This window comes from Salarias fasciatus (genome assembly GCF_902148845.1).
Source record: "Salarias fasciatus chromosome 7 unlocalized genomic scaffold, fSalaFa1.1 super_scaffold_4, whole genome shotgun sequence".
NCBI lineage: Eukaryota > Metazoa > Chordata > Actinopteri > Blenniiformes > Blenniidae > Salarias > Salarias fasciatus.
This window is the reverse complement of record NW_021941229.1, coordinates 6866987-6884496: the sequence shown is the minus strand read 5'-3', so window position 1 is coordinate 6884496 and position 17510 is coordinate 6866987. Positions and strand designations below refer to the sequence as shown.

General features: G+C 41.3%; 2 protein-coding genes across 2 annotated transcripts; both read left to right on the top strand.

Annotated features, from left to right (window-relative positions):
- Nucleotides 1-5578: 5578 nt before the first annotated feature.
- LOC115382820 (zinc finger protein 239-like) lies at nucleotides 5579-8576 on the top strand. The gene is made up of 2 exons (XM_030084733.1): nucleotides 5579-5672; nucleotides 6142-8576. Exon 2 carries the CDS (start codon nucleotides 6157-6159, stop codon nucleotides 7240-7242), a length of 1086 nt encoding a protein of 361 aa, XP_029940593.1. The 5' UTR covers nucleotides 5579-5672; nucleotides 6142-6156; the 3' UTR covers nucleotides 7243-8576.
- Nucleotides 8577-13002: 4426 nt separating this feature from the next.
- LOC115382813 (zinc finger protein 501-like) lies at nucleotides 13003-16483 on the top strand. The gene is made up of 2 exons (XM_030084725.1): nucleotides 13003-13082; nucleotides 14807-16483. Exon 2 carries the CDS (start codon nucleotides 14822-14824, stop codon nucleotides 16172-16174), a length of 1353 nt encoding a protein of 450 aa, XP_029940585.1. The 5' UTR covers nucleotides 13003-13082; nucleotides 14807-14821; the 3' UTR covers nucleotides 16175-16483.
- The last annotated feature ends 1027 nt before the right edge of the window (nucleotides 16484-17510 follow it).

Here is a 17510-nt window from a genome sequence, read left to right as displayed (position 1 = left end):
TAACAGCCGGAGCCACAAGTCAATCACGACGTGTGCAATCACAGTTTTATCTTACTTAGTTTACCAGTGAGCACCGGCAGCAAGAGCGCGCCAGTGTTCACTCAACCGGAAGCCATGATGAAGAGCTTCATCTTAGTAACCCTTGTTAGACCCTCCAGGAATCCGCGATTCCGCGATCGCAGAATTTTTCACGGAAATCACATCTGTCCGCGGATTCACGGACCTTCCACAGATTTTAATGCCCGGTGCAGAAAACTCACATTTTATATGTGATTTTTCTCCCGGCCGCGAGATGTCGCGCGCATGCAGTAATGCTTCGCTGGATAAATAAGAAAAAGAAGACAGTGAATTCAAGTGGGATGGAAGAGTTGGTGATCCTGCATGCTAACCCTGCGACTTTGATTGATTCGGCGTGCCTGGAAAAAGCAAGTATTCAGTTATGGACCGATTCCTCCGTCAATCCCCCTAGTAAACGTAAGCTTTCGAATATTACCGCAGCTGAAAGAGCAAAACAATATGAAGTCGAGCTACATGAGGATAGAGGAAAGCTATCCTGCAGAAATTGCAACAAAATCTTAGATCACACAAGAAATTCAACAATAAAGGACCACTTGTCTTCCGCTTCGCATCTGAAGAGAAAGTCTGAAACTCCTGCGGACGTGGCTTTAAAAAGACAAACGACAATAACAACATCACTCCGGAGGCGTACAGTTGCTGCTGAAGAACGTGAAAAGCAGAGGCGGAGCGTGGGTCCTTATGATAGTAATTTTATAATTCAAACAATACCTCATCCTACCATCAAACAACACACTAATGCTCACTTTTATTGAGCCAAGCAAACCTATATGCCTCAGAAAGCAGAATAAAGTCACAGACCAGTTCACAACCTTGTTCTGAAGAACAAATACACATACGCACACGCACACACACACACACACACACACACACACACACACACACACACACACACACACACACACACACACACACACACACACCTGCAGCCTGACAGGTGTCACTCAGAGCGTCCGCTGTCCATGGTGCTGAAAATTCAGATAAAAAGTCACGGGCTGAATCTGAACCATCTTTGATACAGCTTGAATATAAAATGAACACAGCTGGTCTGAAATTACACAATCTATTCAGATAGATATAGACACAGCTATCTATATCTTTTGGAATTCACTATTAGAAAAAAAAATAGACTCAGCGGTCTCTTATAGTAGAAACATTAGACAGTAGAGAGGCACATTCAAATAGGGAGGTGTTTAAGACGACGGCATTCTGATAACGATAATATTTTTGAAAATTTCACTGACTCACCAGTGGCTCCGATGTTAGGTTTCGGGTAGTACCGCTAGCGGCTCGCATAGTGTTTAGCAGACTGTTTAACTTCAGTCCAAAGAGTTCAGATCAAGTACAAAAGAAAAAAACTCGTTCATGCCGCTCAGCCAATCAGCGCTGGCTTACAGCTCTGATGCATTCATGGACAGTCGTAATGTAAGAATTGGCAAATTGGAGAGCACAATTATATGCGTATACCTTCTCGCACACACTGCACATTTTATTATAATAATTTATTTACGAGTATATGTGAACACATCGCATGAAACGGGGCCCTATGACCTTGTGGGCCCTGGGGCGACCGCCCCCTTGCCCCCACTCTGGCTCCGCTACAGGTGAAAAGGTATGCTGCTGTTGAATTTGAACATGATTTAATTCATAATAGCCAATTATCCCCGTGTGTGTGTGTGTGTGTGTGTGTGTGTGTGTGTGTGTGTGTGTGTGTGTGTGTGTGTGTGTGTGTGTGTGTGTGTGTGTGTGTGTGTGTGTGTGTGTGTGTGTTCTCGTATTTCTATCCTTGTTGGGGCCAAATGTCCCCACAAGGATAGCAAAACGTGGAACGACGTGCCTTGTGGGGACCTTTTTCCGGTCCTAAGTAGGAGAAACAGTGTTTTCTTGACCATGTTGTTGTTACTGAAAAAAGTAAAAGTGCAAAAACATTTCTTTAGGGTTAGGCTTTGTTGTGGTGTGGGTTAGGGTTAGGGTAAGGGTCAGGGTTAGGGGCTAGACATGAATGGGAGTCAATGGACGGTCCCCACAAGGATAGAAATACAAGACTGTGCGCGCGTGTGTGTGTGCGTGTGTGACAGCCAGTCAAACTCAATGTTTATTGTTGACATTCTATGACTTGATAGAACTCAACCTCCTTAAAACTATGTATAAAGCTCAGCAAAAAATATTTCCAGATAATTTGCGAAGCAGATTTAAAATGAGAGCAAATCTATATGATTTACGAGGAACTGAAGTGTATTCATTACCAGAGTGAAGAACCAAACCAAAAGAAAGATGTATCACAATCCAAGGAATCAGTCTATAGAACAATCGTGACTGTGAAATTAAAATGTCTCTGTACATTTATAGTTTCAAGAAATGTATAAAAGAACAATTATTAAAAAATGATATGATACTGTTGTATAAAGAGAAATTATAATACTGTATTTGATTTTGTGAATGTCTTGTGAAATGGTTGTGTTTATTAGCAAACCTTGAGGTAAACAGTTGTTTTGTCAATTACTTTATGTTGGTAGGGGCAGACATTTTAAGTTTTACTTCTTTCTGCTCCTTTACATTTGTTTTAAAGAAGGTGATTTCAGCATCACCCCCAAACAGTGAGATTGGACACCAACTGCTCAAGGGGAGAGCGACTGACTTGAAATACAAGATAATAAAGTCCTGGGGAAACATGACTACCTGCTTTCCAAGGTTAAACAACAAAGAGTATCTGGGAGAAAGAGGCGCCAGCCCTGCAAGCAGAACATTGCAGCCTCCCGGAAAAAGAACCAATCATCATCACAACAGCAGACATCCATAAAACAGTGGCAAAAATAAAGAACTGGACAGGTTCCAGTTACTGACAGGATTCACACCCACTGGCTGAAGAAGCTGACTGCACTCCATGAATGCCTGGCAGCCCAAACGACCCAGCTGCTTAGAGAAGGGAACCACCCACAGTGGCTGACCCAAGGTCGAACAGTCCTCATCATGAGAGACCCCCCAGAAGGAAACAATACCATCCAACTACTAAGCTAAGATGAAAAAGTACATGGAGTAATACATTAGCGGAGCCCAGACAGGAATTAGCAATAACAACAGAGGAGTCCAACACCAGTTACTGGTCAACAGGGTGATTGCACAAGACTGTGAGAGTAGAAACACCAACCTGTGCACTGCCTGGATTGATTACAAGAAAGCTTCTGACTCAACAAAGCACACATGGACACTGGAATGCCTGAAACTGTACAACATCAACAGGGAACAGAGAGCCTTCCTGGGAAACTCAATGAGGCTATGGAAGACAACTCTGGAAGCTAACTGGAAACCAGTGGCAGCGGTGAACATCAAATGTGGCATATACCAAGGAGACACTCTGTCCCCGCTGCTGTTCTGCATCGACCTGAACCCCCTCAACCAGATCATCATCAAGACTGGATACAGTGTCACCAGGATATCATTCAGACAAGATAAGTGTGGGCAGATGGTATCAATCAGAGGAAAGATGATCACTACTGAAGGGGTTGAACTACCAGAAGGCAACAAAAGAGATGTGGGAGACAGCTGCGGTACCTGGGGATACCACAGGCAAATAGTTACCACGATGAAGCCTCTGGTAGAGGACCCGAGAGTGACGGAGATACAGCCCAGGAAAGGCGAGAACACAGTTTCTTGTTGTTTTTTTATGTCAGTAATTTTTTTTTTTAACCTTTAGAGATATTCTAAAGTGGGTAGCATTCACTGCGTTAATGTGTGACTATGGACCTCTTTTGCTGTGTTTTTATATTTGTTTTATATGCATGCTGTCTGCTGTGATTCTATATTTGGTTGCTGTGGACATTTTTAATTGAGTGAGGCCATTCCCATTACCTGAACAGTCTATGAGGCGAACATTGGCTGAGCGCACCTGACGTTGCTCAGACTAATCAGGGCTGCAGTGTGAAAGTGAGGGATGCCAAGATTTATTTAGTGCAGGTATGGAGCAGGACGGAGAGCAGTCCATGCTACTCAGGCGGTAGCGAGACAGCGGAGCGGCACAACGCGGAGAAGACCACCAACACGACCCGACGGAGACCGCCAGCACCCAGTACGCAGCTCCAACAGGGTCTGATCCCTGCCTTGCCCGTGAGTAGCCGCTGTTGAGAGTGGGGTGCTACAGGGGTGGTGCAGCCTTTGGCTGTGGGGGATCGATAGACGTGAGCTCTTTCCTGGCTGTGTTGCATGTGCCTGCAGGGAGCTGCTGTCGGTGTGACTGGACCGGGAGCAGGAGCCACTGACTGCGCGATCCAGGGCAGGCTCAAGCAGACATCCTGAGCGGGGCTCCACACAAGGTCTAACTGACGACAGCTGTGGGTTTTTTTTTTTTTTTTTTTTTTGGAGGAGGGGGACTAATCCTACTTTTAATCAAATTTTATTTGTATTTTTTTTTTCTTCTAAATTATAATAAATACACGGTAATTCTTTCAACCCTGTTGTTATTGCACTGCTCACCCCTGGGTCAGAACCTTAGTTAAATGGGTCCTAGTGCTTCCACTAGGTGGTGATGTTGAACAACTTTTAATTAGCCTATTTGAACTCCCCTCAGTCACATTAATGTAAACACACTTTTTACTGTTCTTCAAATCAAAACCATATCAAACTTTATTTCTAAAGCACTTCAGTTTCTTTGACAGTGGTTGTAGGTCAGTGAGTCATGGAGTTTGAAGCACCTCTCCATAGTTCTGTTTTTCTTCACAGCAAACTTTTAAAAAACTGTTAATGAAATTATGAATCTCTCAATGAGTTGTGTTTATCTGTTAAAAATGTCAATAAATGATGCTTTTGTTTTTTTTTTTTATTTACAAATTGTTTACACGTGTTTTTGCTCATCTTTGCTCTCATATCACAGCCAAAAAATTAGACACTTTCTGAGTCAATGCCTTTTCTTTATTTTCTGTTTATTTTCTTGTCTATTTACATTGCAGATTCTCACTGTAGCCATCAAAACAATCAATGAACGCATAAGGAATTGTATGTAGTGGATATGAGAGGACAGCAAAAAAAGAATAAATTAAACCAAAAGAGATTCAGCTCTACACCATTGTGTTTGTTTCTTTCTGTGAAAGAGGCTTTTCACATTTTTGACAAACTGAAGACAAACAACGACTCAGAGGATATTGCTACTTCAGTCAAACACAGATTCTTAACATATCATTGTGACATTGCTGTCAAAATGGTGCTTGAGTGTAAATGAGCTCTGCTTATGTGACATATACAGTTTTAAACTAAAACAGATTCAAATACTAAAAATGTAGATTGTTGAATTTCTTTAATTTACCGATGGTGTGTTTGTTGAATGATTCAGTGATCTATTGGATGGTTTAACGTTATGCTCTGATGTGGATTGGCTTGGGTTCATAGAAGAATCTGGACCCTGAATAACATCCAGTAGATGGCAGCAGTGATGCCAATGACGTCTTTAGTCTGCCTTATCCAGAGAAGAAGAGTTACTCTCATTCTCTGGCATCGATTGGTTTGGGCTCCACTCGGGAGTTCGGAGGATCTTCCTTATTCAAGCTGTGAAGCGAAGAGGAGAAAATAGTTTACATCTATTATCGGATTATTTAATCCATTTTCAGGTATGTGGTGATTTGTAGACAAAGTGAACATGTCTCGCGTGATGCAAGAGCTCCTTATATATATATGTTAAACACTGTTATTGTCTTGTTTGTGCGGGTATAATTGAAGTTTCCTGTGTTCTGAGATGTGAAACCACGAAGCAGGAAAGAGAGGCCCAGCATCGTAACGATCGTTCGTGTAAACTTTGATACATGTTATTGCATTTTCGGGTATTCAGAAGTAACATCAGTGTATGTTCTCGGGTTTTAAGTTACTAATCTGGTTTTTGATAGCTGCAGCTGCTGCGCTGGTGTGGTTGATCATAGGAAATGTGCTTGGCTTGAAGTAGAAGTTATTTTTTATTTTAGTTCGGATAGTTCATGTGAATTATTAAACGTCATTCAGATGTCTTGTGTGAATCTTTCATCTGTCTTCCATGGTTTACATTTTTACATTGTAATCTGTCCTCTCCTAACTTTTAATCCCCAGACCTCCAACAGCACCATGGTTGTCATTGAGAGGACGTTTTCTCTGAGCAGCAGCTCTGGAAGCCAGAATAGAAACTCCACTCTGGACCAGCAGGAACCTCCTCACATTAAAGTGGAACATGAGGAACCAGAACCCCAACAGATTAAAGAGGAGGAGCAACGAGATCATCCAAAGATTAAAGAGGAGGAGGAACTAGATCACCCACAGATTAAAGAGGAAGAGGAAATCAACACTTGTGAGGACTTCGAGCAGGAGACTGACGCCTCTCTTCAAACTGTGACTGATGAGAAAATTGACTCACAGCCAGATGAAGAGCTTCACCTTGGTAACCCTGTGCCGGCTGTGAGTCACGACCATCAAAGAACCTGTGAGGATTCAGGGCCACAAAGAAATGAAGACCCTACATTAAACAACACAGTTCAAACAGACAGGAGGGATTATTGTGATATATGTCAGAAACATTTCAAACACAGTCAAAGATCAGTAAAAGCCCGCAGAATTCACAAACGTGAGATGCCATGTTTTTGTAAACTGTGTGGAAAAAGTTTCTGTCGGACTGAACATTTGACTCTCCACATGAGAACTCACAAAGGTGAGAAGCTGCATTCATGTGAAACATGTGGGAAAACATTTGATAGAAGTAGTCGTTTGACTGTCCACATGAGGATCCATACAGGTGAGAAGCCTTATTCTTGTGAAGTATGTGGGAAATCATTTGTTCAGCGACAACATTTATCTGTCCACATGAGGACTCACACAGGTGAGAAGCCATATTCGTGTCAGACATGTGGGAAATGTTTCAGTCGCCACGACAGTCTGACACTCCATATGAGGACTCACACAGGTGAGAAGCCTTATTCTTGTAAAACGTGTAGAAAAACTTTTCGTTACAGTAGTCATTTATCTGCCCACATGATGACTCACACAGGTGTTGACCCTTATGCTTGTGAAACATGTAGAAAAACTTTTTGTTCCAGTCATGATTTGACTGTCCACATGAGGATCCACACAGGTGAGAAGCCTTATTCTTGTGAAACGTGTGGTGAAGCTTTCCGTTACAGCTTCCAGTTCACTGCCCACAAAAGGATTCACAGGGATTAAAAGCTTTTTTCCTGTAAAACATGCAAAAAGTTTCAGTAATAGTGGAAAACTGACTGTCAACATAAAGATTTACACCGGTTAGAAGCGTTTTTCTTGTTCAAAGGGGGAATTGTGTCAGTGATCATTTGGCACTCCACGTCAGGATTCACCCTGGTGAGAATGAGAAATAGTTTTGAAGGACATCTGGAACCGTTATGTTATTTTAATGTTATTCAGTTTGTTTCCACTCGTCGGACAGTGAGTCATGAAAATTAATGCACCTCGCTGTGGGAAGTTTTTCCATCACTTTCTATTTTTGAATTAATCAAATGGCCTGTTTTACAATGAGACAAACAGGCTATCAGGCTATCAAACCTCTTTTAGACTGCATAAATGAAACCAAAGCATGGATGGCATTGAATTTTCTTCATCTCAATCAAAGTAAATGTGAGGTTATTGTTTTTGGTCCCAGTTCACCACACATGTCCCCCTCTATTGACCTTGGTTTTCTGGAGCCATTAGAGAAGCCCGTTGTTTCCAACTTGGGGGTCAAAATGGACCCGGAGCTTAAATTGGATCAACAAATCAGTGCCGATGTTCAGTCTAGTTTTTTACAGCTAAGACAACTGGCCAAAATTAAACATTTTCTGTCGAACCAACAATTTGAAACGGCGATCCATGTATTCATTACAACCAGACTTGACTACTGTAATTCACTGTACGCTGGTGTGAGTCAGAATGTGCTCAGCCGCTTACAGAGAGTCTGAAACTCTGCGGCTCGACTCCTCACTGGAACACACCAATATGACAGCATCTCACCTATATTAGCATCACTCCACTGGCTTCCAGTGGCTTTTAGAGTTGATTTTAAAATCCTCTTATTTACTTTTAAATGTTTGCACGGTATGGCTCCTTCCTATCTCACTGACCTGGTTCACCTATATGTCCCGTCTCGATCTTTAAGATCAGAAGATCAGTTGCTGCTTGTGGTCCCTAAGACAAAACGCAAGCTTCGTGGGGACCGTGCGTTTTCTGTCACTGCTCCACGACTGGGGAACCAGTTGCCTTTGGAGATTAGACAGGCTGAGTCACTGAAAGCTTTTAAATCTCTTTTGAAAACACATCTTTTTTCACTGGCTTTTAATCAATGATGTTCTTATTGTTATGGATTGATCATTTGTTTTTTGCACTGTCTGCTCTTATATTGTATTTTGTGATTTATATTTGTCTGTGTACAGCACTTTGGCCGGCTGTAAAGTTTTGAAAGTGCTTTATAAATAAAGCTGGTATGGTATGGTATAGTATGGGAGAGCAGTTCTGCTCATATGTTAGAAATGTAAATAAATTATGCTTTCACTTCAGATGGTTTCTGGTTTGTTTTTGTTGCTTTTTCTGATCTTTCTTGTCACACATGTCTCAAATCAATCAATTTTTCACTAACACCAAAAACAATACAGACACTTCAAGGCATTTCTGCAGAGAATAACCATGAGCAAATACAGGAGACGGTGGAAATGCAAATCTCCCTTTTAAAATTCAGAACCAGGCTGGGAGGTGGGGAAATTTTGCTGTTTCAGTCAGTATTGGGGCTAGAAATAGAAAAAGGGAAGGAAGCAAAGGCAAAAACAGGAGGATTACCATGAAGGAAGACGTTTCACCTCTGAACAGTGTCTGGGACGCTGTGGTTGCTACTGCACAAAGCGTTGATCATGAAGAAATTGACAGATTCTATGAACCTGGATTTGATCCTCCAGACTGCTCCAAAGGCTCTGAGAGTGTAAAGCTCACAGACCTTGATTCCCCCCAGTTTCATCAGCTGATAAAATAGCTCAATTTCAACACAGGAAACTGAAAGTTTAGATGTTGTTCTGTCTTTCCTAAGGATCACATCTGTTCAATTCAATTCAGCTTTATTTATGAAGTGCCAATTACAACGCAGTCATTTCTAGACACTTCTAGAGAGAAAACCCAACAGATCCATCCATCTGTGGTGGTTTGACTCCACTAAGTCCTTTCTGCTGCCTGTACAGGCTGCAGCAATGTCCACTTAAGACAATCAATTAAGCACCATTATTTGGTCAAATTTGCTCCAAATAAGATGAGATTTATGGAATGTGTTCACACGTCTGCCAGAAAGTCATAAACGGAATTTGGAAGCCCCGCCTCCTTCTTGAAACTCCTTCCTGTTTGGGATGAGCTAATGAATTATATCCACCAGTTCATGATTTTATACTTTCCAGAGGCCTCACAGTTCAAATTTCAGGTCAGTATCTGCTGTAGAGACCAAATAAGGGCAAAAGAGCTACAGAGGTCAAAGGTCACAGTAGGTTTCATGTCTCAGCGAGGCCTCCGAGGGTTTAGTTGGCTATTGTGATTTCAACTACCTTTGTCACTTCTGCGGCTGGATATAGTACGAGCTGTCGCGCATACTTCAGCATTGAATGAACGGACTTTATTGAGTTTACAAATATGTCCTCTGAACAATGCATTATGGCTCAAAGCGGTCAAAAACTGCACTCACCCAGTCACACACACACACACACACACACACACACACGATACCCACTCATACACCTTCACCTGCACCGCATCCACACATCCACTCATGATGTAACCACTCATTCATAGCGCCTGATTCACACACACCAACAGCACGCGCACACACACACACACACGCACGCACGCACCCACACACAACCCAAACTGTATTAATTACAAACATTTTTATGAGTCCTGCTGTCCTCATCCGTTGTCAAAACAAATTAGTTATGTAGACAAACAGACAGATTGAATGATTTATTGACTGATTTGCAGCAGAAGAGGAACAAAATTGTTGCATCAGTGTGAATACACACATCTGATTAAAAAAAAAGAATATTATTTTGAGAAACAAAGGAGTTATTTTTAAAACACATGAACATATTTGTGGACAAATAGAATAAGTTTAACAGCAGCAACTTGCTCCTTAATTAATTATTCAATGCAGTGGAACGTAAATGCAACTAAGACTTAGAGCAACTCGATCCGTTATTTAAAAAAAAAAAAAAAAAAAAACTCGAGTATAGTCCTTGATGAAAATCACTTACTTCCGAATGGATCAAAGGAGCCAGAAACAGGAGCAACGAGCTGCAGCTAGTGTCTGGTCACAGAGGGGCGGTGACAGAAGGTGAAAATTATAAACAAACATGCTTCTATTTAGAAAATCAGAGTGAAGGGAAGAGAAAGTCCTTGGTTCTCTCCAGAGTTGTCAGACATTATCCATCAGCGAAACATGGCATGGGCCGAAGCCAGAAGAAGTGATTTTGCCACCGATTGGTCTGTTTTCCGGCAGCTAAGAAATAAATGCACTTCCCTTATCAAAAAAGCTAAATCAGAGTATTACTTGTCTGTTACAAGTGAGAATCTTAATAATCCGCAGAAATTTTGGAAAGTGATTAAGTCTCTATCTCTAAACAAAAGTTCTCTGACTCTTCCGCGATTTGTTCTAAAGGATTCAGTCCCAGTTTATGATAGAGCTGAGGTTTTAAACTGCTTTAATAAGCATTTTGTATCATCTAGTTCCTTGTTTGATTCTTCGGGAGCTGCCTCTTTGTCTCCCTGCACAGACCATCCAATGTTTTCTGGAGACCTTTTTAGTTTTGCTCCTTTTACTGTGCAGCAAGTGCATAAAGCCCTCAAAGAACTAGATCACAGGAAACCCCCTGGACCAGACCTGATGGAGCCTTATTTTTTGAAATTGGCAGCTGATTTTGTAGCACAGCCACTGACAATGCTTTATAATATCTCAATTGAAAACAAAGAAATTCCATCAGTCTGGGAGTCAGCTTATGTTATTTCCTTGTTGAAAAGGGGGTGACCCTGCAGTTTTAACCAATTATAGGCCAATATCTAACTTGTGTACCCTGTCGAAAGTTCTTGAATCCCTTGTATGTGATCAACTTAAAGATTTTTTAGACTCTAATGAACTTATCTCAAAGTTGCAGTCAGGCTTTAGGAAAAGGCACAGTACTATCACTGCTGCCACTGAAGTGATTAATGATATAATTGTTGCTCTTGACAGCAAGCAGTGCTGCGCTTCACTTTTTATTGATTTGTCAAAAGCTTTTGAAACAGTGGACCATACTGTTTTAAAGCAAAGGCTTCATCATCTTGGTTTGTCTGATCATGCAGTGTCCTGGTTTGCAAATTATTTGAGTGACAGGACTCAGTGCAATAAATATGAAGGGTTTTGTTCTGACTTTATGAGTGTCCACAAGGGGGTGCCACAGGGTTCAATACCGGGACCCCTCTTGTTCATAATGTACATTAATGATTTGGGTCTCAATGTGTCAGATGCTAATATGCACTGTTATGCTGATGACACAATTATTTACTGTTATGGACCAACCCCGACTACAGCTGTTGAATCCTTGCAGAAAGCTTTTAATGCGGTCCAGAACACACTTCTGCAGCTAAAGTTAGTCCTCACCACTGACAAGGCTAAACTGATGTTATTTTCAAACAATAAGAAGGTGCTTCAAACTGTCCCCTCAGTGTTTACGCTTGAGGGAAATGTCATAGAAGTGGTTCATGTGTACAAATATCTTGGTGTCTTGCTTGATGAGGGCCTCTCCTTCAAGCCACACATTGAAAATCTTCTGAAGAAACTGAAACTCAAATTGGACTTTTTCTTCAGAAACAAATTTTGTTTTTCTTTCAATGTGAAAAAGCGGCTTGTCACTGCAACATTTTTATCTATTTTAGATTATGGAGACCTGCTGTACATGAATGCCTCAGCTCAATGTCTTTGGAAGATTGACACTGTTTATCTCATGCGTCATTGAGGTTTATCACCAACAGTAGAGCTTTGACCCATCATTGTGATTTGTATTGTCATGTGGGATGGCCGCCTTTGTTCACCAGGAGGATGAGACATTGGTACATTTTTATTTACAAGGCCATGCTTGGTCTACTGCCCTCCTACATATGCAACTTAATCACACGAAGAAGTGTTGATTCTTACAGCTTGCGTTCAGATGATCATTTGTTGCTCTGTGTTCCTTTTGCCCGAACAGAACTGGGGAAAAGAGCTTTCATCCACTCTGCTCCCACTACATGGAATATGTTGCAAAAAAACTGGAGATTAACTGACCTCATCTCATTGAACAAATTTAAAGCAGATTGAGAGCACTTGAAAGGGACTCTTTAAATTGTAATTGTTTTATGTAATTTGATATGGATATTGTTTGTATGTCTGTTGTAACTTTGCTGCCTCTTGGCCAGGACTCCCTTGAAAAAGAGGTTCTTAATCTCAACGGGATTTTCCTGGTTAAATAAATGTTAAATAAATAAAAATAAAGAGACGTCTCGATCCCTTGTCTCATGAATTAATCTATGTATTCCAGATCCCTACAGTAAAGGACTGGAAAACTGCATGGATCCCCAGCCACATAATATCCAGACTGCTGTTACATGCTGTGTGCCTGACAAATTGTGTTTTTATTTTATTTTATTTTATTTTATTTTATTTTATTTTATTTTATTTTATTTTATTTTATCTGAATGTGGGTTAGTGTTTGCTGTTTGTATATATTTGCCACCCCCTAACTTTTGATTTTGAAGTCCTCATCTAGAGTTTGTATTTTGCAATTCAAAAGAAGTGATGCATATACAAATATAAACTGAAAAACTGCTGAAAATGTAGGCTTATATGATTATTCCTTCAGTTTATTGCTGTGATTGTTGAATGATTCTGTGATCCAAATCATGGCTTAATCGCATGCTCTGGCTTCGGTTGGCTTGGACTCCGCTCTTCATTCCCGTTCAATGAAAGAGGAGACGCTGTTTACATCAATTTTTGGGTTTTCTAATCCATTTTTTGGGTATGTGGCGGTTTGTATTCAAAGTGAACATGTCTTTACGTGATGCTGGAGTTCGATGTGCATGTTAATAGACGGGGACTGTAATATCCGTGCCAATTTAATTGTATTTTTTATGTGTGAGACCAGGACGCAGCAGCAATGTAGCTTCGTGTCGTTGCTGTAGTTTGTGTCAGCTTGAAGGCTTACAGTTTTTCTCCATTGGTTTGGCTCATTTCTTGAAACCAAAGTTACATTCTCAAAACAATATGCACAAATCTAACTACGCGGTAACTGCTCGCAACAGAACCGAATTCTATGTCTCAGATCAGCTTTGCAGATGAATAAGCACAGTAAGGACAGATTTAGTACAATTTCCAAGTAAATATATCATGTTGATCTAAACGGATTGATCGATTCTCAGTCTAATGGTTGTTCTCTCCAAAGCATATCGGCATCATAGATCGTGTCAGCCACCATCTGCAGAATCATCTGTTCAGCTGTTAAAATCAGTCAAGAACACACTTCAATACCATGAATACCAGACATGAATCTGTCTGCATGAGAGTGAGGACAGTCAGTAGGGTGAGGGGGACCAGTGAAGAAGTGAGCTGTGAAACCCCAGCTTCATTTACAGCACATACAATGTTCCTTATTTGTTGTGTTTTTTGTTTTTGTGTTTATTTTACAGTATATTGAACTCTGATGGATGGAAGTGACTTTGTGTGTGAATAAAAATTATAACAGTTTCTTTGGAAATATGACATCAATCAAAACTTGAAGGTTCTTCTTACCGTAAAATGCTTTTTTTTTTATTCCTTTTGTTATACAATATGTTTTCTGTTAGCTAAACAACCCAAAGAAGAAAATAAAAACTATCACAGTAGCCATTATGAATGAAGGACTGGGCTCAGACAGAAAGGTAGATGAGAAATATTTCAATGGTCCTCTGCCCTTATTGACAAAACATCTAAACATTTTGACTTGCAGTGCTCACATGATGCCAAAAGGACAAAGCATTTTGAGGGCACTGGCCATTTGTTTGAGAAAGAAATGTAGTTTTGCCACCTCAGTGAACTGTTTTGGAAGAGATCTGAGTTTTGACAGGTGAACCGTGTGTTTCTGCTGAACCGTCCAGGTTGTTTTTTTTTACAAGAGAACCAACAGAATTGAGAGCGTCAGGTCTGTTTCGAGAAATAAGATAAAACTGTTGAGAAAGATCTTCACATTTTTGGAGGCTCTGACTATTTATATGGGAAAGAAATGTAGCTTTGAAACATGAGTGAACAGTTTTGGGAGAGAAATGAACTTTTGCAAGTGATCTATGGTGTTGAGCTGAACTGTAAGACTGTTTTGCCAAATGATCTTAGAGTTTTGAAAATGTAATTTCAGTTTCAAGAAATGAGCCAACTATTGGAGAAAAACTGTAATTGGGCTTTCAGAGTTTCACTGGTAGCAATAGTTTATATTCTCGGGTTCTATGATACCAGTTTGGTGCGTTATACCGACTACCTCTTCGCTGTATGCTGGTATAGATGATTCAAGAAAATGTTATCTGTGTTAGACTTAAGGCAGGAGCATCTTTTTTTAATAGCTCATGTCAATAAACAAATTCTTTCATCTGTCTTCCATGGGTGAAACAGCAACACTTGCTTTTCTACTTCTTCGTGACAAGGCCACTCTGTAGACAAGATGTTTTTTTAGAATCACATGACAAACTTTCCTCTGTTTCCACTTTTAATCCCCAGACCTCCAACAGCAACATGGTTGTCATTGAGAGGACGTTTTCTCTGAGCAGCAGCTCTGGAAGCCAGAATAGAAACTCCCCTCTGGACCAGCAGGAACCTCCTCACATTAAAGTGGAACAAGAGGAACCAGAACCCCAACAGATTAAAGAGGAGGAGATGGAGGAACTACTTCATCCACAGGTTAAAGAGGAAGAGATGGAGGAGGAACTAGATCACCCACAGGTTAAAGAGGAAGAGGAAATCTACACCTGTGAAGACATCAAGCAGGAGACTGATGCCTCTCTTCAAACTGTTACTGATGAGAAAATTGACTCACAGCCAGATGAAGAGCTTCACCTTGGTCACCCTGTGCCGGCTGTGAGTCACGACCATCAAAGAACCTGTGAAGATTCAGGGCCACAAAGAAATGAAGACTCTACATTAAACAACAGAGTTCAAACAGACAGGAGGGATTATTGTGATATTTGTCATAAACATTTCAAACACAGTCAAAAATCACTAAAAGTCCGCAGAATTCACAAATGTGAGATGCCATGTTTTTGTAAAGTGTGTGAAAAAAGTTTCTGTCAGACTGATCATTTGACTGTCCACATGAGAACTCACAAAGGTGAGAAGCTGCATTCATGTGAAACATGTGGGAAAAGTTATGGTTACAGAAGTCAATTGACTGCCCACATGAGGATCCACACAGGTGAGAAACCTTATTCTTGCGAAACCTGTGGAAAATGTTTCAGTCGCCGAGAACAATTGACTGTCCACATAAGGACTCACACAGGTGAGAAGCCATATTCTTGTAAAACATGTGGGAAAAACTATGATTACAGAAGTCAGTTGACTGTCCACATGAGGACTCACACAGGTGAGAAGCCTTATTCTTGTGAAACCTGTGGAAAAACATTTCATAGTGGAAATAATTTGACTGTCCACATGAGGACTCACTCAGGTGAGAAGCCTTATTCTTGTGATATGTGTGGGAAAACATTTGTTCACCAACATCATTTATCTGTCCACATGAGGACTCACACAGGTGAGAAGCCATATGATTGTTTGACATGTGGGAAATGTTTCAGTCGCCGAGAACAGCTGACTGTTCACATGAGGTCTCACACAGATGAGAATCCTTATTTTTGTAAAACGTGTGGGAAAAACTATGATTACAGGAGTCAGTTGACTCTCCACATGAGGACTCACACAGGTGAGCGGCCTTATTCTTGTAAAACATGTAGCAAAACTTTTCGTTCCAATCATGATTTGACTGTCCACATGAGGACTCACACAGGTGAAAAGCCTTATTCTTGTGAAACGTGTGGTGAAGCTTTCCGTTACAGCTCCCACTTCACTGCCCACAAAAGAATTCACATGGATTAAAAGCCTTTTTCCTGTAAAACATGTTGTAAAAAGTTTCAGTCAGAGTGGAAAATTGACTGTCAACATGAAGATTTGCACCAGTTGGAAGCATTTTTCTCGTTAAAGATGGAAAATGTGTCAGTGATCATTTGGCACTCCAAGTCAGGATTCACCCTGGTGAGAATGAGAAATAGTTTTGAAGGACATCTGGAACAGTTATGTTATTTTAATGTTATTCAGTTTGTTTCCATTTGTGGGACAGTGAGTCATGGAAGTTAATGCACCGCGCTGTAGGAAATTTTTCCATCACTTTCTTTTTGAATCAATCAAATTACCTGTTTTGCAATGGGAGATGTTATGCTCATATGTTAGAAATGTAAATAAATGATGCTTTCAGTTCTTCAGATGGCTTCCGGTTTGTTTTTGTTGATCTTTCTTGTCACACATGTCTCAGATCAATCCATTGTTTAATATCGCCAAAAACCACACAGACACCTCAAGGCATTTTTCCAGAGAGTAACTGTGATCAAGTACAGGAGATGGTGGAAATGCAAATCTCCCTTTTAACATTTAGAGCCCTTTTCAGAACCTGGACTGGAGGTGGGGAAATTCTGCTGTTTCAGTCAGTATTGGGGGATAGAAAGAGAAAAAGTAAAAGCAAAAACAGGAGAATTACTATGATGGAAGAAGGTTCACCCCTGTGTTTCCACCAGAAGCGGTGAACGCGAATTCATTCGCGCGTCAAATGAATTTGTGCCGTGCTAGTTGCTCGAGTTTTATCGCTGGTACAAAAATGTAAAAAAAATGTGATGATGTATCATCATCACATAACTACTCTGTAAAAACCCTTGTCGCGGCATCACATCACACAAGCTGTGATCTCCGTGATGACCTCCACGCTGATAGGCTGTCCTGGCGTGTCAACAAGCAAATTCACTTGATAAGTTCAATCATTTCAACTCGAGCGGCAAGTGGCGAGCGTGGCTGACGTTTTCGCAAGTGCAGAGAACGCACAGTGCCCACTCTGGTTCTCGCTCAGGTCGTCAGACGACCCTCCTCTCACAGGCTCACAGGTCTTGGCCTCAGGCCTCCTGTACGCCTTCCCACCGACCCGACTCCTTGCCCCCCTGCTGCGCAGGGTGGCATTGCGGGGCCTTCACATCCTCGTAGTGGCCCCAGACAATCCTCGCGCCAGGTGGTACCAGGACCTGGTGTGGATGGTGGTCGGGGATCCCTGGCTAATCCCCGACGAACCAGACGCTCTAATCCAGGCAGGGGGCACCCTTCGGTCCTGCCTTGTCCTGGGCAGGAGACTCCTGGTCTGGATGCTGAGAGGGTCAGACTAGCCGAGCTAGAT